Source organism: Atractosteus spatula, chromosome 1 (assembly GCF_055471065.1).
Source record: "Atractosteus spatula isolate fAtrSpa1 chromosome 1, fAtrSpa1.hap1, whole genome shotgun sequence".
Taxonomy (NCBI): Eukaryota; Metazoa; Chordata; class Actinopteri; order Semionotiformes; family Lepisosteidae; genus Atractosteus; species Atractosteus spatula.
The window spans coordinates 49,500,133-49,522,414 of NC_142706.1; the positions used below are offsets into that span (position 1 = coordinate 49,500,133).

A 22,282-nucleotide genomic window follows, 5' to 3' on the forward strand; every position below is an offset into this window, starting at 1 on the left:
TTGAATATTTGCCTTTTTTTCTGATTTTCTTTATATAGAGCACTTTATATATGCTCTTCTTATTACCATGTCTTTTAGGGCATTATAACAATATTTTTACTCATGACAATAATGACGCATGCTATAAATACACAATATACATAGACATATACAGTATGTATAAACATGTACAGCGCCCTCCAGAATTAATGGCACCCTTGGTAAAGATGAGCAAAAATGGCTTTGTTCATATAAGAGAAATCTAACCTTTCAGTGAGGTAAAATTATTCAAAGAACAATTCCTTATAAAAAATAAACATTTTTCTCAAAAACACATTTGTCACAATTATTGGCACCCCTGCATTTAGTACTTTGTAGACCCTCCCTTTGCCAAGATAACAGCACTGAGCCTTCTCTTATAATGCTGGATGAGGTGGGAGAACACATACTGTATAAAGGGATCTGAGACCATTACTCTATGCAAAATCTCTCCAGATCCTTTAGAGTCCTTGGTCCTCACTTGTTGACTCTCCTCTTCAGCTCACCCCACAGGTTTTCAGTGGGGCTTAGGTCAGGGGACTGGGATGGCCACTGCAAGACTTGATTCTTTAGTCAGTGAACCATTTCTGTGTGGGCAAAATACACTTGCGTCCTCTTCCAGGCAGGTTCATCATAGCTCTAGATGTTTGAAACTTCTTAATTACTGCCCTAATAGTGGAGATGGGTATTTTCTTTTGAAGCTATTTTTTTTTATAGCCATTGCCTTATTTATGAGCAACCTTTTGTCTCATTTCATTTGTGTATTCTCTGATTTTCCCCATGTTGATGGATGACTAAAGGTGTTTGGCCTGTGTGTCACCTCATATTTATACCCCCAGTGAAACAGGAAGTCATGGATGACCACTTAAGAATTTCTAAGGAGTGCTTAAAAAAGGTAAAATATGAATGGGAATATATGTCAATTAGATTTTGTTCATAGGAATTTCTAGGGGTGCCAATAATTGTGACACGTGTTTTTGAGAAAAAATGTTTTATTTTTGTATAAGGATTTTTTAATAATTTTACCTCACTGAAAGGTTTATTTCTCTCATATTTTCAGTGTAAGATCAAGCCGATAAACAACAAAGACATTTTTTCATAGCCTTTTTTACTCATCTTTACCAAGGGTGCCAATAAGTCTGGAGGGCATTGTATGTGATCATATTTGTTGCAATGGTTTTGTTGTCTTAACCTATGGGATTATATGAACCAAAAGATGTCCATATTGTTTTAACTTCATGCTATTTTTGCATGAAGAGGTCTATGTAGCTAAGTGGAGTATCAAATATGTCATTTGACTGGTGGTCTTTTCAGGTGGCATTATCATGCAGTTCTTTTCTTCTCTGTTCACACTTTTGCAGTGATTGGTCAAGGACAGTCTACTTGCCGTATTCTCTATAGGATTCATACCCAGAGATTGGAGAGGTCTGGATCAGATTGAGATCTTGATTTCTTGATTCTTGATTACTTTGGCTATAAATCCAACCAAATTGTCATATTTGCTGATTAACAAAAAGGCTTGTTGTTGTTTTCTTCACCACACACCTGAAGAAGGCTTCACAGCCTGAACAGTGTGTCTCTGTTCTTTTCTTTTCAGCATGGAATAAACCTTTACCTTTTCCTTCACCATACATCACCCATTTAAATACACATAGAGATGTGCTCTGCTGTGGTTTGTTAATGACAAAAATGAACACGCATTGGCCAGACTCAGGGCTAGAAGTGCGATTTTCTGAACTGAGGGAAACTGCCAGATGTTTATAGGCCAGACATGTACTACCATGTTTATTATTTTAGTATTAAATGTCAAGTTTAGGCAAAGATAAAGTTCCCTGGTAACTTGTACATAAATTGACCCGTAGTACTTTTAAAACAAGACGCAAGAAGCATGCTCTCAACATAGTCTCAGAAAATGCCTGAAATTATTACTCTGGAACCAGTTGAAGAATTTCGTGTCAGCACGAACAGAAGGAGTGGAGTGCAAGAGGCGAGAAGGAAGCTCGTATGCTCCACTGCCTCGAGTATTTTTTATGTTGCATGGACAGGTGGCGCTGCTTTCTATTCAGCTTTGTTAATCGTCTCAGTAAGAAACAAATCTGATCTCACCCCAAATACAAAGCGGTAAGGACGGGTCTTCAAAGTCAGTCATCACTATTATCTGTTAGGGGAAATTCAAAACTCTGCTTCCTGGCTCGTGGATTCTACTGACAAGTGTTTTCCTCTTATGTATTAATTTCTCCGTAAACTGAATCGTGACTTGAGAGATGTCAGCTTCGGGGTTCACTAATCTGAACTCTTCTGCCGGCTACTGCTCAAACCCGACACCGAATGGAGGAGCTGCTTCCCCGTATCAGAATGGTAAGTTAGGCCGAGGAGATTAAGAGGCCTTCGTTTAACCGGTTGAAGAAAATAGGGATGTGGTGGGCTTTTGAGCACCTAAGGAAAAGATGTGTTGTAAAGTGTGTTTGTGTTCGGTGCCGCTCTAGACTTATATAACGGTTTATGTGTTAATATTTATTTTTTATGTTACATTAAATGTAGCATGTGTAAGGAAACGGCATTTAGCGTGTGACATGAAGATAAAGGGCCTGTTTATGTATTCAAAAATACCTCCATTGTTTGTACAGGGATTAAAAAAACAAAACACCGTCCGTATGAAAAGAAGGCATTAATTATTTTTCAAGTCGGAAGACAAAAGTTGTTGATGAAAACCGTGAGCGCGATGACATAATTAAGCTTCGCAGCACTACACATCACCGGGGATTTATTTGTTCATTATGAGCAGAACCTAGCAGCTCAGCTTCAGTTAAACATATTATTTTGTTTACAATGATACAGTCGTAATTATTGTATAAAAACTGATTGCAATGACCTGTTAAATGATGTCGGCATATTATTCATGTTTAGTATGAAGAAGTGTTTTTTTAAGTGACCTGACGTGAGATGTAGTTTGTCTCTGGATTATTGTGCATTGGCACAACAAATGTATTAACTTTAAATGATTGTGACCGGTTGAACGTTTTCATATGTTAAATTTATTAAATCAGTGACTTGTATATTCTGTTTGTGCTTGGTGAGCTAAGTATTTTATTAATTTGTAAACATCAAAAAATAAAGGCATATCGCTAGGAAATAACCTTTAAAAAAATAAAGTTGAAATATATTCTTGATCTGAGACGTGCTTAAAAATTGGCAAATGTGTAGAAACAGTACATGATGTACAATAGCAGTGGGGGTGGCGAATTTATTTAGTTTTCCTCAGTCAGAGCACTTTTTTACTAAGTAATGTTGCTCAAATTAACATAATAACAAGCATGTTTTAAAATGTGTTAAAAGATTTACTGCAATGAGAGTCATTCTTAGTCATATAAAAACACCCCTACATGTTTTATTACATTTTCCTATGGAAGCAGTACTTGTGGGGAGATAGGACCGTGTTGTTTTCATTACACAAATCTGAGAATAAAAACATGCCTCCCTCTCCATCTCATCTGCAAACGTCTTCTGCTAAAACCTCAGAGTGTGTTATACAATTTAAGACTTTTTGAAGACAAAGTCTTGATGCCGTGTCCTTAGTGGTAGTACACGCAATTGTATGGTAAGGTGCTGAATGATGGTGCTTGCAAGGGAATTTAATCAGGTTTTTAATATTTTTTAGTAACTAGGATGAAGTGTTCCATTTATAAAGCTCCCTGATAGTTTAATTTTGATGTTGATAGTTATGTTGAAGGAGGGTATCTTTAATTTTAACACTGCATGGACAGTGAGTGATGATGGCTGAGTTCCTCATTCTAGTGCATTATGTACTGTATGAGCTTTAACAGGTTTAGGAGTCTTGATTGCAGGCTAGAGCTGCAGAGCTGCCATACTTCACTGAGAATCTTATTTATGACACTGACCCCCTGGGGTTTCCATGTGGAAAGATGCTCTTTGTTAATTTGAAGGGGGACTGTTTAAATTATTTATTACCACATTTTCTCAACAGAGTTTGTCATCTCAAAAAGCTTTGTTTTTCAACTTTTTTACCTTTAATATTTTATAATCTTCATTTAACTGCCTAATTGTCTTCCTTGGATTAAATTATGTCAAATGAATCATCTAGGCTACTGGGAGATGTGTCATGCCCACCATTGATGGAATAGACAATTTAATAGGGTTGGGTACCACCACTGGAAAACATACCATACTGCAAACTATTTTGCATGTTTATATATGGAGACTCTCTCATAGACTCTCCTGATTAGTTAAGTATATTGAGTTGTATACAAAATAAAGTAATGAAAATTGATGTTCTCTTATTTTACTGGAACCAAAGAACTTGAAATAACACTATACAGTGTAACAGAACAATTTAACAATATGCAGATTTTTGTCAATCATTACATTATTTTTTTTCTACTGGGTATTGGAGGTTAATTTTGCTTAGCAAGACAATGTAAAATTCAAAATATGACAGGTGCTTGAAAGGTATAACATTTTGTTCTTTACAGTGAGTAAATTTGACATTTACAACTTTATGAAACATGTTTAGCATGTTCGATTGCCCTTGGCTATTTCATCTCAAACTTCAAAGAATCCTCAATACTTGCTTAAAACATTGCTGAGACAAGACATTCTACTGTGTATTGACTGAAAAAGTTCAAAGTATGTCTAACGGTAGTAATGGAATTAAAAACATGATAAATACTAGACTTCCTTCCCGACAACAGCTACAGTAGAATCAGAAAAACTAGAAAAAACAGCACATGTTCAATGGGTCATTGAAAATAAGTATGTAACATGTACCATAAACAGCGTCAATGGTAAACAACCCTTAATATTACAACAGCCGTACCCCATGGATTTGTAAAGGAATATTTGATGATAATTTTCTCAGATTCTCCGTAAAAATATATGGATATTCTTAGAAATTAGAATGGTCTCAGCAGGACAACTCTAAGGAGTAACCATATGTTTTTTAGGAAAAATGAAAAAAATAATCCTGGTGTTATCATCAAATACTCCCTGATTCAGATAATTTCCGCGTCATTTCCGAAATCACGTCATATTTCTTAACTTACTAGCCAATGATATGCATGAAATACCTTTAGTGTGACTTTTTGTACCCACCCTTTTAAAATTAATGACATTTTTATCACAGTCATTTTGTTCTTTGAATCAAATTTGACTTTATTAATGTAAACAGTATTGTAAAATCGAAAAAAATAAAACCGCTGACTGACGGAAATTGCCGCAAATGACCAAATGTACCGGTACGGTCTAAAATGTACCACGGTACATACCGCGTGACTAAAGAACTGCGGTTTACGCTTATACCATTTTTGCCGCGCAAGTTTAAAATGTGTTGATTAAATAAATTGTCAATCCCTAGTAAAGTTGTTCAAGTAGGTAGATACATCAGCATGCATAGGCTGCAAAGGAACAAGATAGATAGATAAGACTTTATTAATCCCGTAGGGAAATTGATTAAACAAGTAAATGAACAAGTAAAGGTTTATTCCATTCCAAACACAATGTTTCGGCTGTGGAGCCTTCTCCGAGTGTGCCGAAACGTAGGTTCTATTCTTCTCTTTTCAGCATGTAATAAACCTTTACTTGTTCCCTAGTAAAGTTGTCTATCAAGTTGAGAAGATGTTCATTGTCCAGTGAAGAGTTTCATAATCTCTTAACTATATTTATTCCTAACATCAAGCCACTACTTACATAAACAAATCAAACAATAAAATCCTTTAGTGTAATGTTTTGCAAACTGTTAAATCATTTAAATAATATTTGCTTCTGCTATGTTTCTGTATGGAAGAATCAATTATTTGAAAATATAAATCAAATCCTTACCAGTAGATAAAAGAGGTGTGGTTTGTTGTCATAACCTTGGTTTGGCTTCATTTGGATTGCCCTGTATTTTAGTTCTGAGTTCTGAGGTTAAGTAAATATTAATGGTAGTGGTGAGAAAGTTTTCTGAACCCTTTCCAATTATCTGTATTCCTGCAGTAATTGCTCTTAGTGTTTAATTGGATATCAGATCACAAATAACACACAAACAATTGTACTTTTTAATGTCTTCTATAGATTGTTTTCTATGCTGGAAAAAGTAAGTGAACCTTTAGATTCAGTTCCTGGTGGAACCTCCTTTAGCAGCAATCACCTCAATCAAATGTTTCCTTTAGCTGCTGATCAGTACTGCACATCAAGATGGAGATTTGGAGGTATTTTGGATCTTCTTTCAATTCATTGATAATTTTGGGATGACTTGCATGAATGGCTTGCTTCAGGTCATACCACAGCATTTCAATTGGGTTAAGGTCAGGTGTCTAGCCTAGCCATCCCAAAATGCGAAATGTCCTCTGTTTAAGCCGTTCTGTTGTAGATTTACTCCTGTGATTAGGATCATTATGCTGTATGAGCCAACTTCTATCAGGACGGATACCCTGACATTCTTGAGGAGAATTTGCTGATACAATATGGAATTCATTGTTCCCTCAGTGATCGCAAGCTGCCCGAGGCCCTGAGGCACAGCAAAGCAGCCCCAAACCATGGTGCTCCCTCCACCATGCTGCACAGTTAAGATGAGGTTTTTGTGTTCGTATGCAGTGGGTTTTTTTCTTGTAAATATGAAAATGCATTTGTGCACTGTCTGTCTGACTGTGTATTTATGGCGGCCTAAGTCTTTAAAAATGCTTTTGTAACCCTTTGCAGTCTTATGAGTGTCAACAATTCTTCTTCTAATGTCCTCTGATACCCAGTGTTTCACTTGGACAAATGTGTGTTATGAAGAGCGGATTCTGTTAGTAACAATCTTTTGGGTTTGTAAGACAGGGCACCTCAAACTCACACCTGATCTAATTGATTGGAACTCCTGACTCTAATTACCCCCTTTAATAGAGCTCATTATCCTAGAGGTTCACATGCTTTTTCCAGCATAGACAGTGAATGTTTTAACAATGTGCTCAACATAGACATGAAAACAATGTTTGTTTGGGTGTTGTTTGTTTGATCAGATTGTGTTTATCTATTATTATGACTTAGATGAAGATTAGATCATACTTTAGGAGCAATTAATGCAGGAATATAGATGAATATAGGGTTCACAAACTTTTTCTCACAAATGTATTTTTATAAACACTGGTGTGAAATTAGTATTTCATATTAAGTGCAGTAGTTTATTCAGTCCAGTTAGTAAGCATGGTTGCCGCTCCATGTCAACTTTTTCATACCTTGCAATTTTTTAATAATGAAAAGGTTTTGAGCTGTGATGGCTTTTGTTCAGTACCTGTGGGTCAGTGTTCTGATTTTCTTTCTCTCCCCAAGCTCTTACTTGTTCACTTTATTGAACCAACGTATAACACTGTAACTCTCCAGGTGTACAGCAGGAAAAGAGTAACAAAAATCTGTAAAATCTCCAGTATTGTGGCTTTTAAGCCACAGAGTTCAGTAACATGTTTAAAGATCTTGGTAAATAACTATTACAAAATTAAATTTCCTTACCCTTGCATTTGGAGTTTTCTGCACTTGGCCCAGTTATTGCAAACTTAAATTGTACTTCATGGCCAGATTTGCTAGATGGTCTAAAGATGTCAGGGCCTATTTTCTGAGTCAGTTTCTGCATTCATGTTTAAAAATGTTAAAAATAATTTACAAGCCAAGATTTTATCTGGATTTATTTTTCTTAACTTTTTTTTAGCTTATTTAAAGATGAGAAAATGTTTTTGAAGATTTTCTTCATTATGTTATGATCTTTAAATTAAAATGCTGCCCAATTATCCAATAAGCAAGATATTCCCTCACTACTGAGTAAATGCTGATTCAGCTATTTCAGCTTTTAGAGTTGTGACACAGGCTGGCCTCATCCTTACATGTGATATGGTTAATCCAAGGATTTAAGGCTCTGTCATTGCCTCTATTTACTTAGATAGTTGTGTTATAGTATATATGCATATTTTATTATACTGATGTAGAATTTTTAGGAACAAGGATAGCTTTAAAATGAAAATGCAGGTTTGGTCCATAATATCTTAAAGTGTAAATTAATTGTATTCTGTCTTTAACTTGTATCTACTTTATTGAAATGTAGGGTAGATGACTTCTTTCTGCATTCATCTATAAGTTTCTGGTTTTATTTTTTTCCAGGCCTCACTTATTTTCATCACATGGTGATTAGCTAGCTAGGATGTGTTTTTTCTGTCTACTGATTAGTAAAATGGATTAAAAAACTTTTTATTGTGAACCACTCTGTGGAAGTTCACAATAATAGTGTGGGATTTTCTGTTAATCCATATTGCAGGATCCAGATTGTATTTTATAATATGGAGATGGGAGGCATGACGTGTACACGTACTGGACTTAATCTTGTTACTTATCATCCGGTGATGGTATGACAAATGATGCAGGAGTCTTCTTATGCATGAGGCAGCAGATGGATTTGTGTCATGTTCTTACATTTACTTCCAAATTTGATCATTTTATGTAAAATTGTACATATGGCTCATTTCATATGACTAATCCTGATTTATATTTGTTTTGCTTAATTTGGTTAATTAAATAAATTAGGATTTGTGGTAGTATGGAACAAGGAACCAAATAAATGAATGAAGCTGTTACTCGGACATCTTTCAAGAAACATCTAGATGGGATCCTTGGATCAATTAACTATTAGTAGCCAAGCAGACCAGATGGGCTAACTGGCCTATAACCTTTCTTATGTTGTTTTCCTAAGGCTGCTTTAAAAAAGGTGCATGGTATAACCCTGTCTTTTCTGTTCTAGTTTCCAGGGGTTTCATCATTGGGATCACAATGATTGAGATAGCAGTAATGAAATAAAAGTTGAGTTTATGGAAGGCAAATGAGGTTTAGAGTATTTTTTTTCCTTTTCTGCATATTTGCACTTTGCCTCTCTTCTTCATTACCCCCTTCCAGAAAATAGTGTGTTTATTGCTTTAAGTTTTTAAGTGACTTTTAATAATTACAGTATACCATTAAATGGCAAACTTACATAGACATTTTTAATAACAGATACATCTTTTATTTTCATTGAATCCCTGAAAACTTGGGATTACCTCCTTTTTTTTCTCTCTTCAGGACCAGCCCAGACTTACTCTTCAATGTTTCCACCGACGACTTATAGTGTGCCTCAGCAGAACTATACCTCCGTCCCGGGACACTACGTCCAGATACCCAACAAAGCCCCAGCGATGAACAATCAGTATGGCACTAACTATTACCACAACAGCCACCAGCAACCTCTGCAGCCCACTGCCACCCCAGGCCAGCAAACATCTGTATATGGAGTACCTCAGGGTCCTCCTCAACCCTACAGCAGTGCTAGGCCTCCTCCTTCTGCCTCTCCTCATGCCTCCATTTCCTCTTCTGCCTCCATGAATCCCGCTCCGTACTACCAGCCTGCCGTTTACCCAACCTCATACTACAGACCATACACCACCTCATCTCAGGGACTTCCACCACAATCAGGGGTGGTGACTGTGCCCAACACTGCACATGCCACCTCGTACCCTGGTGTCTCGTATCCTGCTGCACCAGGGAGCAGTCAGTATGGCACAATACACTCCTCTTCTTGCCAGCCCAATGCCACACCTTCTCACAGCATGCAGGCTGCCCCCCAGATATCTACGCAACAGGGCCCTTTGAGAAACAATGCTTCCCCTGTCCCTGTTGGATCTGTATCTGCTGGCTACAGCGCCACATTTCCTGCCACCAAATCCGCTGTCAATGGCCAGGCAAATGCAGGTAAAATTCAGTTTGTATTGCAACAGAATAAATGTACTTTTTGCTGCCTGATAGTCATCCACCACATTTGTAAAATTATTGTCTTTGCAGCATAACTTTGTAGTTTTTGCTTTAGTTTTAAGGTGCCGGTCAGACACAGCATTCCGTTGTGTCTTGTAAATCTTAGAATATTCAAAACTAAATTTCTGTACTGGAAACTTAATGGAAAACAGAGTGAAAATATTGGAATTAACTGACAACAGTAATATTAAGGCAATGTTCTGGAGGTCTATCTTCTAGGTTTCACTCTCCCTGAGCTTATCACATAATTAACACTATTAATAACCTGATAAGTATAAAATACCACTGTTAGTCACTTGCTAATTTGTAACTAATCTTTAGACACTTACCCTTTTTAGCACCATTGACATGCTTATTTACTGTGTATTGACAAATAGAAGCTGTTTGTTTTACTTTGAACACTCATGTATATTATGGTACTTCTTTAGCACCAGTTCCTCCTGTTGCACAGCAGAATGACCAAAGCCATCACCCAGCTGGGATCCATGCGTTTGGAAGAACTCATCCCAATGCTGACAGCCCGGCCACAGACAGGCCAGGCTCTGGAACGCCCTCTACACCCATGGGCTCTTCTCCAGCCCACCAACCAAGTAAGAAAGGCAAGTCTGCAGGAAGCCTTGGCTCGTTAGAGTTTTTACCTAGTTGTGACATGCAATACATAGTTATACTCAGATTAGAAGAATGAATGACCTGTGGTCAGATACAGGAAGTTTGTTTCATCTGATAAACTCACCATGTTGAACTTTGACCTCAGGTGCACTGTAGTTGATACACAGAGTCAACCAGCCCTGGTATGTGCAAGTTCTAAAGGGGCTGAAGAAGAAGTGACATGTCATTTCCTAATGCAAATCTTTATTAGGACAGCTGTCCTGGATGTCTTATCTTTATATTTTTTATTTTTTTATTTTTTTGTTTTATTCCATAGTGCATTGAATGTTCGTGTGGGGGAAAGGGTCAGTCAGTTAGAATTTGCACACCTGATGTCCTGTGCACCAGAAGAAGGCTCAGCATCCAAAATTGTTATTCTTCCTACTTGTCAGTGTGGAGCTAACCTCTACTTGTTCCTTTGCAGCACAAATGCTGACGCAGACCCCCACTGAAAGCTCATTTAACATGTGGATCTAAATGGCTTTTCACAGTTTAGGCTTAGTTCTTTGACTTGTTTAAGCTTATTAACCAATACCTGAAGAATGCCCCTAAGGTCCTGTGTACAGATCCCAAGCTCTGTATCTCTATGTTCAGCAGTCATATTTGAACAGGGAGATTTGCAAATATTAGGTTACAAGCTGAATTCAGTTGAGTTTTCTGAGCATCCTGCCTTTCATATAGTGAAGCTCACTAAACTTGCTGTAGGCTAATAATTTTAACTTTGTATTGTTACTTAGATTATACTGATATTTCCCAATTTACAAAACTCCAAATTTACATCATTTCAGTTTTACAGAAAAAGTTGCATGTGGCCTCAGTCTTGCCTATAATAAGTTCCACTGTGTTTGCAGTGTTACCGTAGTAATGGTTGAAAAACATTAGTGATGTTAAAGGTGCTGGTGGTGTGAAAAAGTGCCATAAAATAACTCCTCTAAGTGTACACTTTTATTATTAAATTACTGTACAGTACACTGTAATAACATTGTAATAGTGTGATTTTGTATTATTATAGTACTGTATTAATTGTAATAATAGCAATTGTAAGTGCAAATGGGTTACATACATTTCTGCTTACATAAGGTTGTGTGGAACTTTAACTGCTTAACTAGCTACAGTAAATTCAGTGCTAACACCTGATTTTGTATTGTCTTTGTAGTGCATATGTGCTACATATGTGTATGTTGCTTGATATTTCAAGATGACTTGTTAGATCTCACTGACATCTCTGATGCTGATCTACTTCTGGATTGTGAGCAGTGAATTTAGTGAGAAGGGCTGTTTTGCCCTACTGTCCTGGTAAATAGAGCGTTTTTTTTCTTTTACCACTATCTGATGCATAGGTGATGCTACATTACAGATAGAAAAGGCATTTGCTTTGTTTTATTTGGTAGCTGTAACATATAAGCCTAAATATAAAAAACATATTTGGGGAAGAGTACACACATTATGGCTGTGGTTAAAACAGAAATTATTGTTGCTTTATACCTTTGCTATGGTTTATTCATATTATCTTAGAGTAACTGCAGCTTGGATATTAAATATAACTTATTTATATTTAATATCCAGAGAGGAAGACAATTTCACTAGTTGTTTAGTTCAGCCAGTGTACTGTTTCATGGTAAAGGATGTCTTTGCAGCTTATTCCACTCATTGACCCTTCTGGTTCAGACAAAGGTTCCCAGACAACGTCCTTGACTGAAATCCTTTCCACATAAAAATGCATTTCAATTTTATCTGTCTATACTGATCAAATAAAATTCAAGTTAGTAACCTATACTATTGCAGCCTTATTTATTGGTCATTAGGACATAGGTCATTTTGGAAAAAATGTGAGGGGCACACATTAGTATTGAGAGAAAAGATTATATTCTGTTTCTAGATTTATTGAATGTTTGTGCTTTGAACATTGGATCTGGAAAATTTGAGATTAGTTTAACAAAACTGTGTCATTAGAAACTCAGCTTTGATAGGAAGGGCATATGTCAGCTTATTGAAATCGCATCATGATATGTGCTCTTGTGGCAAGGCAAGGTGCTCATGCATTGTGTAGACAAAACTAGCAACCGGACATTTGTAATTTACACACCTTTCCTGGTACAGTTCCTGATTGTGCTGTAATGCTTGTACAGGGCTCAAGCTCATTTGTACTTTATCACTAGGTATATCTAGTTATTGGCCAGACCACAGCAAAGATTTATGGACCTGGGAATTATGATTTTCATGTTGCATGGCTGGATGAGCTATTCCAGCTAAATTCTTTACTCATTACAGATGCATTCTTCAACAGGGACTTCAGCTGTGTGCATTAGTTTTCATGTGGCCAATAAGGAAAGTATTTTCTGTAGTAGTTGATAACCCAACACAATGGTGGTGCAGAACAAAGATCCTGTTTCCAGATTCCTGTGTTAGACAGGTTGAGATATGTCACAAAAAATCCAGCACATAAGCATGTTAAAAATAAACTCATGGTAATTTTGCCCTTTAAACTGTAACAAGAATGTTCTAACTCAGGTGCAGTAATACAGAAAATATTTGTTATAATTACAGTAGGCACTAACACATATTTGCTTGTTATCCTAAGCTAAAGTACATCACCAAGTAATGATTTGATCACTGCCAAGTGACAATAAGCAAGTTCAAGGACAGTCCTGAGTGCTCTGTTATTTGACTTTTGGGCATTCTTTCTCTTTGCTGACAGTTGTTTGTGCTCTCCACTCCACAGGCATGCACTACGGATATGTTGGTAATAGTCAAGTTAGCTCTGCTGCAGCGCCCTTGTCATCGAGCTCTGATGATGATGATGAGGAGGAGGAGGATGAGGAAGCAGGTCTGCTAGCTTTTAATCCCTCCACCTATTCAGCATACTCAAACACCTCCATCCCCATCCTCTCCCTTGCCCACCTCGTATTATGTGTTACATTTCCATTCGTTTTCCTCACCTTTTAAAATCACAGTGCAGACCTACACAGTACAATCCTTTGATCCTTTTGTTTGGGCTAAGCTTTATCTCTGTGCCTTTTTGCATTCACTAGCTACATGAGTTTGTAAAGTACACAAATGTCCCTTGTATTGTAGAAGTTATTGGGAGCATGTGCAAGGACGTCAGTTATCTAAAGATGTACATAACTTTAATTTACTGTCCCATCATTCTTAGCACATATGAAGCACCTAAGAGTTGCATTATTGCAGTTGAACTTTGTAGATACTGTATATTTGTTCGCTTTACTCCATATTAACAAAACCTTTGTACTTTGATTTATATAGTACGATCAGATGAGCTGACATAAATGTAACTGCAGAAATTAATTTGTCAAGAGAAGACACCATCCTAATTGGTGTACAGTAAGATGAGACATGATGCGAAATTGAAAAAACAAGATGTCTGGCTTGTCTATAAAGGGACTGTATAGAACTGTGTGTATTCCTGGAGATGTTCAGAGCACATCATTGAATCAACATTGAATTCAATCAAAGTCTATCTATAGATGTACAGAAATATTTTAAAGCCTGTTGAAGTTGAATATATACTAGTGGGGGTTGCGCAGTGGCATAGTAGTTAGAATTGCAGCCTTGCAGCACTGGAGTTTATGTTCTCCCCATGTTCCCCTGGGTTTACTCCGGATGCTCTGTTTTCCTCCCACAGTCCAGAAACATGCTAGTAGGTTAATTGGCTTTTGGAAAAATGGGCCCAGGCCTACTACTTTCCACAGTAGGCTCCAGCTCCCCAGTGACTGGTAGAGGGATGGATGGGTATTGCAGATATACTTAGTGTTTGAATCTGTGTGTCACAAAAAAAAACGCACAACTTGCTTAATATGAGTGATCCCCGGTAACAATAGCAATTGTAAATTACACTTTTAGAGCTGTGTACACAGGGACATTTTAATCTAAATGTACCTAGATGAAATTGGAAAAATAATTAATCAGGCAAGAAATACATCATTAAACACTACTTATTTGAATACAACTCTTATTTTTTAAATTATTGTAAATATTCTAAATAAGATTGTTGATTGGGGGGGAAAGCATCCATCCAGTTTCTAACCAGTTCTTCCATCTCAGGGTTGAGGGGTGGGTCACTTATTTTAAAAGTTTTCCAGCCCTTTTGACACTAGTCTTCTAGCTGTTTGGAGTCCTCCTGTTAAAAACACAGGTCAGTTTAGGCTTGCCTCTGACCAGAATCACAGTGGCATTCACGACACAATCTGCAGATTCAAGCCACTCTTAAGTGGCTTTAATAACTAGGTTGGTATCCAACAGATTTGAAGAAAAAATTGTATTCAGTTTATTTACTAACAGTTAGCACCGATGCCTCACAACTCTTGCTAACTGGGTTTGTTTATAGACTGAGGTGCAGCTAGCTTTTTCTACATGTTTTTATGTGACATTTTTCAAGGTGTTCTAGTTTTTCAACCCAGTTTTCAAAGACATGATGGCTATGCTCATTGATTTTTGTGAATTATCCCTGTAAGTGTGCCCTGACGTGGACTGGCTACTTGTTTAGGCTGTAGTCCTGTGGACAGGCTTTGGATTACCACAATCCTTCCAGGAACAAGCAGCTTTCTGATAATGGATGTATACGTAGCTCTATAATAACATTTAGCCTAAGTTGTCTGTAGATATTTATTATAATTAGTTGTGATGATTTTTATGCATTTAACAGCTCTTTCTAATGAACTGTGTTCTTCAGAGCAAACAATTTTCATTGGGCTGATTTCAAACAGACAATTCCAGAATGTGATGCCCAGCCTTTTTTCTTATATGAGCATTATGCCTTAATTAACAGGAGATTTTTTCATTCTTTGTCATCTTCTTATGAGATAGAATTTTTCGCTGAATCTTTATTGCTTAAGCTCATATATATAGTAGGCGCTCGACATCTGCTAATTCACTTATTTGAGATTCGGTCTGGCTGATGGAATTGCATGGAAGAAGAGCCGAGCAGGATGGAACCGAGCTGAAGGTTGTTAACTGCAGCTTTCAAATTAGCAGCGCAACAGACTAGGATCATGAGACGAATCTAGCTAGTGAGGTAGTCTCTCCCTGCTGCCTGCCCAAGTATCTACTACCAACCGTCCGCAGCTCAACTCGGTCCTGTTTATATTGTGACAAATACTCTGGATTCTGTGTCGGCAGCACGGGGAATGACAAGCTGGAGACGAATTCGCAGGCTGATGGTTTTATTGCCACACATTAGCAGGCTGCTTCTGGGAAAATCCAGGAGAGCTTTGAGAAGTATTCTGAAATCCTAGAATTTACTACCCTTTAGCCCATCAAAGTGGTCAATCTTTTCTGGTTGCTTTCACTGGAATCTTTCTGCTTCAGCTTTAACATACCCTACCCATATTTTAAATGTTTTTTTTTGTGTTGTCTTTTAAATTTTCTTCCCTATTGAATTTATTTGTTGATGATTATCAAAAATACCTAGGTGAATTCATGTTATCTGCATGTTATACTTTGCATTGATTTACACTGGGTTGAATTTCCCCAGTCCCTGTCCAAACCCCTTGGATTTTCTTTGCTACTGCAAAGCACAGTGCTGCCTCTCCAACCAACCCCCCTGACCCTTAGACTACCGAGTGCTGCTTCACCCCAAGAACATCGGTTTCAACTGTGATCCCAGTGGTACACAACTGGATACATGACTGTGTTAAAATAATTACACATTGAAATAAAAATTAAGGTTGAATGACGGTCTTTGTCCAAAGTCTTCTGAGTCCTCTGTGGATAAATAAACTCAGAGGTGCTGATTCTGTTATTGATTATGTTAGTAAAACAAGTTTATTTCTTTGGCATTTTCAAAGAAGATAAATCTTTTGTCTTTGGGCAGTTTCTGACTAGTTTATGCTTTTTATTACGCATGAAGATAATGCAGAGTTAACCGAGGACAATAGATCTTGGCCTGGGAAATCTGTTTGTACATGCTCTGTGTTGTAGTCACAGTAGCATAGTTAGATCAAACATCAGGTAATATTTACCCCCTTACACATTGGGAAAGCAAGAGCCAGTTTTTACCTCTCTCCGGGATCCTTGCCAACATGGAGCCTTCACTCGTTCACTGTGTATGATTCCTATAGTATGCTTTGTAAAGAGATGGATAATTTAGCAAGGTAATAGGATTACTAGGCTTTGTCTTTTTCAATTTGCCAGGCTCATAATTCACCCTATGAATAAGCTTGTTTGTAGCTTTTCTTTCTGTTCTTATTGCTTTGTTTATTTTGAGTAGTTCTTCAGTACCTCATGCCTTTTAGGTTGTTGCTCTGGTAGGCACACAGCCTGGTGATTGATTGGTGAAAGCAGTGTGTCTGGCTTCTCCAGCATGTTGTCATTTTCCGTCTCAGGTGCAGATAGCTCCTCAACCACCAGCAGCGCATCTCCAGTTCCAAATAACTATGAGGCCTTGGAGGGGGGGAGCTACCCAGGTATGCTTCTTAAGCACATGCAATCACAATGACAAAACATGTTTAATGTTATTTAAAAGGTTATATGCAGCAGATTACAAAAATGTTTGATCTACTGTGCAGTAAATGTGGGTTTACCATTTAGATGTAGCCAGGGGCAAGCCTGTTCCTTAAAAGTTTCTGATTTTGTCAGTTTCCACAATGTTATTCATCAGTTCCATTAAAACTTGATAATAGATACAAAAATAAGATGCATTTCCACACATAGTGGGAGATTTTTTAACATTTGATTTCAGCATACTGTATAAATTACTGTATAAACACGATTGAGAGGATGTCGCAGAACATCATTAACTATCTTTTACATGCCAGTTTTGTTATTTATTGATATTATTACTTATACGTTACTACTTACTGCTTTGGCTTCTATTGACTGTTTTTTTTTTCTTGACCAAGTGTGGCGTAGTAGCTGGTACTGTATCCTGTAATGAAATAGAGTTGTTCAGCACTTGCCCATGGCAATATCATCCATTGCTGAAATGGTTCCAATGATTATTCTGTCCCTTTATAGACTCGTCTTCTATGTCAGCCCACAACCCACTTGTCTCCCATGCTTCCAAGGCTGCTAAGCCCTTTGGCTATGGCTATCCCACACTACAGCCAGGCTACCAGCAGAGCCTAATGTCCAGATCAGACTCCATTCCCTCTCAGACAACTGGCTTGTGTCCACCTGGATACCAGCAGTTTTCACAGGTAGAGCATCTCTTTGTCTTTGTCTTGTACTGTAAAACCTGTAAAAACTGCTTCAGTGTTTCAATTATTTTACTTTATTTGTAAAATAATTGCATTTATTATTGGATGAAAAGTAGGATCCCAAGGTCCTTAACATACAGAAGGCACACACTTCATCCACTACTGAAGTGCAGCATCCAGCTGGGTGACATGCCAGTAAGACAATGGAGAAATTGCTTCATTAGTTGTTGGGGGAGGAAGTTAGGTAGAACAGTGTGTGCAAGCTCAGGGTGCAATTTAGTCAGCATACTGGGGTTAATACCCTGAACTCTTACAAACATTACTATGGGATCTTTATTGACCAAGTCGATACCTCAGTTTGTCTGAGGAGAAGACTTCTGGAATGTGGAAAGGTTCCCGTACCTTTATGAGTCCACAAATGTCCCATTGATAGCAAAAATACCTGGTAAAATAAAAGATTTCAGATGTATATTGTAAAAGATGTATATTTGAAATAATCCAAAGCATATATCTTTAAAATATGTAGATGTGAATCAGAATAAACAAAAGAGTTCTCCTGGTTTTTATTTATGTATTTAAATGTATTTTAGGTATTAAGTTTTTTTTTTTAGCATTACAAGTTTCTAGCAAAACTGAGTTGAAAATGGACTGCCTCTGTACATACAAGCCCACATACTCTTACATTGGTATCTTGCAGCCATGTCCCACAATGAACCAGCTTTCAGCAGCTCTTGGGGGACTGAGTCTGCCAGAACAGCAGCTGGAAGGGCTGAGGCCGGTGAACCTGCTGCAGGAGAGGAATGTTCTGCCCAGTGGACCTGTACAAGCTCCTTTGCCAAACCTCAGTGCAGACTTGAAGAAAAAAAACTGCAGTGCAAAGTAAGTGCACAACACAGGTTAGAGCTAGCCTGTGTTTTTTACAACAGTGTTTTTTAAGATATTAAGCCTAAAACCAGTTAGATTTATGATATGCAGTATAGTACCTTCATATCCCTTTTGCCTTACAGTGGTAAGTAGTATAAACTCTCTTAATGGTAAGTATAACACATTGCAGAATTCCTTCTACCTTCATTTTTATTAAAGTCCCTTTCCTGGCTTTCACAATTTTCTTCAGCTATTTGTTATAAACTAGTGTAAAACTGCTGCTGCAGATGTCCCACTGGTGTAGCTGAACTTCAGTGGACCATGGTTTATTCAACTGCCAGTTTATTGTGAAGAAAAACTGCCAAGAGACCATCAGACCATTCATGTATACTGAAATCAGTACACATCTGAAATCGCATATAGTATGTTAGTATTCCTAATGTCCTTTCAGTTAATGTTAGGAATTTTTTTTTAAGAAACCCTGTCTTAATGTTCCTGTTTTTTCTCTTTGCTAGATTTGTATGCTGAAAAGTTAGCTTGAAATTTAGGAAGACATCACAAACTAAAGGCCAAATATTCTTCAAATGGATGTATGTAATTTGTCTATGAGGGCAGCAGGAACCAAATTCATCTTGTAATTTTTGTGTTCATTATTACATTTTAAATGTAGAATATTTTAGCTTTCCTTAGAAATTAAATTTATTGGCCCTTTTTTTGCTCTTTTTTTCAGCACCTTCAGATGTACACTGACAAATATCCCTCAGACCCAAGCGCTGTTAAACAAAGCCAAACTGCCTCTGGGATTGCTTCTTCATCCCTTCAGAGATCTAACGGTGACTAATCTTTCAGTTTTTCTGCTCCTTTAGTATTTTCAGTGATTTTAGATTTTGTTTCATCTTGTATTCACACCAGTTAAAAAGATGGTGTTATTGAAAGACCAACAGGACAAAAAAAGGATTTAATACCATAATGAGACATTTATAATAGCCTCCTATTATAAATGTAATCTTGTTTTTTGATAGTAATCTTGCTTGTTCAGGCTTGGGGGTCTGTGAAAGATGTATCGCAAGCTGTTGACAGTAGAGATTACATTGCTGTGCCTCTCTGTCTCTTACTGGGTTTAAATCCTTCTGTTGTTGATATCAGACCCATGCCGGAATGTTTCTTTATATAATTTTAACGGACCTTTATAGAGCTGGAAAGGTTTGTACCGTTTTGTGTGATTCCAAACAGGTTTGCACCTGTCCAGACATTGCCTTCAGAAATGGAGCATGCAGCTTTGTAATCCATTAACCAAATCATTGTCCTCCAGAACTTGGAAGAAACTACTGAAATCTGTGGCCATATTGGATGACCCCTGGTAGATGGAATTGTTATACTGTGTGCTTGGGATAGATGTTTTTATTTGCCAAACCTATTTTCATTTTTCTATTTTTTTACTTTTTTTGTGACTCCAGAACTAATGACCCTTAATCTCTGTTTTGTTATTGTTCTGTAGCAATTACCTGTCATAACGTCCAACACGATTGTGAGGTGTCGGTCTTGCCGCACATACATTAACCCTTTTGTGACCTTCCTTGACCAAAGGAGGTGGAAATGCAACCTGTGCTACAGAGTCAATGATGGTAAGTGGAAACTTATCAGAATTCCCATTCTCGTTTTCACTACAGTATAAATAAGATGGATTGTGTTAATTTGCACTCTTCAAGGATTGCTTGATAAAGATGCAAAATAATGCTTTTATTTAAGTTTGCAAATTAAGTGCAACTAATTCATATTATATGTAGTTTCAGAGGTTCCACTGGTAGAAACCAAGTTAAAAAATGAATGTAATGGGACATTTAAATTTTATCATTACTATAAGCTGTGATTGTATTTAATAGTTCTGAGAATTGTTTGTGTGCCAGTTTTTTTTGTCTTAGTGGGATTGTCAGAAGATTTTAATTTTCCTTACAGTTCCAGATGAGTTTATGTATAATCCCCTGACTCGGTCATATGGTGAACCTCACAAACGACCAGAGGTACAGAACTCAACTGTAGAGTTCATAGCATCTTCAGATTATATGGTATGTGTTCTAATTTAAATTGTTTTTGCTGTTTGCAAATGCAATAGGCATCAAATATTATTTTGCAATGTTATAACTATTCCTTTTTCCTGTCGACATAATTTACATAGCCAGTTCTTTGACTAAACAAAAAATGTACATTGTGACATAGCCCCATCATTAGTTATTTGCTGGTCAATGTCAGTCTATGTAAGTTTATGCGTATGTGTAATCTTATTTTGCACACCTTTTCCTAACCCTCAGCTGTCTCCTACTTTTAAAGTAGGATGACAATATACTACTGTCCAAGTGAAAGATCTGTTTTTGTTAAACTCAACTTTAGTCAGCTTTGTTCTGGTCAGTTGTAGCTTTCAGGAGAAATGCTATGTAAAGGGAGTGATGAGTAAAATCCATGCACGTCTTTCAACAGCTGCGTCCTCCTCAGCCTGCCGTTTACCTGTTTGTCTTAGACGTGTCGCATAATGCAGTGGAAGCTGGCTATGTGAAAGTACTGTGTCAATCACTGCTTGAAAACCTGGACAAGTGAGTAATTGTAAAAAGCCTTGATAATGCATTCTGTTAGTACATGAGCATTGTACAAAATATTTGCTTACAACGTGTTCAGTGCAGCATTAAGACATTCCCTGAATTGGGTTTTTCTTAAATGTCATTTAATTTTTACAATTTTAAAGTTTTCGGTGCTTGTCTTTTTAAGGCTGCCTGGTGATACCCGGACAAGAGTGGGGTTTATAACATTTGACAGCACTATTCACTTTTATAACCTGCAGGAGGGCCTGTCACAGCCTCAGATGCTTGTGGTTTCAGATATTGAAGGTACAAGCTATTTTATTCTCATATTCTTACAGATCAATTATATTTTATGATTTTTGTGCCACTGTAGTTTTATTTTTATTTGTAACTATTGTGTGTCTCTGCCAGTAAAGGAAAGGATTATCTTCTTTTGAGATGAGAATGCTGCTTTGTGTCAACATCCCATGTTAAGTTAGGTCCCAACTTTGTCTTGAAAGTCATTTGGAGGAATGGGGAAAGAAAATTACTTTACTAATAGCTGTTAATAATAAGGCTCCATTGGGTTGTATGTCTTAACTCTTTAGCAATTATGTTTCAAATTAGAGCTCCACAAATAATAAAAATACAAAGGATGGGAGCTCACAGTCCCCAAAAAGGTGAAAGGGGGCAATTAAACAATGCTAAGATAACAAAGATCATAAAGGGCGTCTGTCCCTGTTGTCACAGTTTCTACACTGGCAAAAGGTAGCCTAGCCCTCCTTTTTTATTAAAACAAAGTGCAATGAAGTGCAGTCTATGGCTTTCTCAGTCTCCTCCCAATCTTGGAAGAATGTTTTTTTTAGTTGTTTAGATTTGCCTGAACATTCATAATAACTTTGGACTCTTTGCTACGAAAAGGCAATTCGTAATGCTTCTTAAAATAAATGGCACAAAGCGTTGCATTTTAAAAAAAATCCATTTTAATTCTGAAATTACAGTATAAAAAATAGAAATGACAAGCCTGAAAGTGTGATAAATCACTTGAGACTTGGAAAGATGTGTTCTTATGAGATATATTTTCATTTGGTTAATGCATTTATTTTCAGCACTGTCATTTTATTCCAAAAAAGTGAATTTGGTACCAGAATGTTCCTGTTTCTTTTTAAGTGAAACGTCACTAATTGAATAATTGAGTTATCATTCTGGGTCATTCTATCTGAAAACACTCAAAAAAGTGGATTT

At 37.1% G+C, this 22,282-nt stretch overlaps 1 protein-coding gene across 3 annotated transcripts in view; it reads left to right on the forward strand.

Moving 5' to 3' along the window:
- The first annotated feature begins 2,006 nt into the window (after positions 1-2,006).
- sec24b (SEC24 homolog B, COPII coat complex component) overlaps positions 2,007-22,282 on the forward strand; it is a 33,822-nt gene continuing 13,546 nt past the window's right edge. Inside the window, exons 1-12 of one of the 3 annotated variants that reach the window (XM_088912127.1) lie at positions 2,007-2,376; positions 9,094-9,759; positions 10,248-10,409; positions 13,190-13,294; positions 16,809-16,889; positions 17,440-17,621; positions 18,319-18,500; positions 19,216-19,318; positions 19,984-20,110; positions 20,442-20,551; positions 20,961-21,073; positions 21,246-21,364. In XM_088912127.1, coding sequence (XP_088768253.1) covers positions 2,283-2,376; positions 9,094-9,759; positions 10,248-10,409; positions 13,190-13,294; positions 16,809-16,889; positions 17,440-17,621; positions 18,319-18,500; positions 19,216-19,318; positions 19,984-20,110; positions 20,442-20,551; positions 20,961-21,073; positions 21,246-21,364 — 2,044 coding nt within the window. In that variant the 5' untranslated portion in view covers positions 2,007-2,282. Of the gene's footprint in view, positions 2,377-9,093; positions 9,760-10,247; positions 10,419-13,189; positions 13,295-16,808; positions 16,890-17,439; positions 17,622-18,318; positions 18,501-19,215; positions 19,319-19,983; positions 20,111-20,441; positions 20,552-20,960; positions 21,074-21,245; positions 21,365-22,282 lie in introns of all 3 variants that reach the window. The other 2 variants (XM_088912135.1, XM_088912144.1) reach the window with 2 other exon arrangements.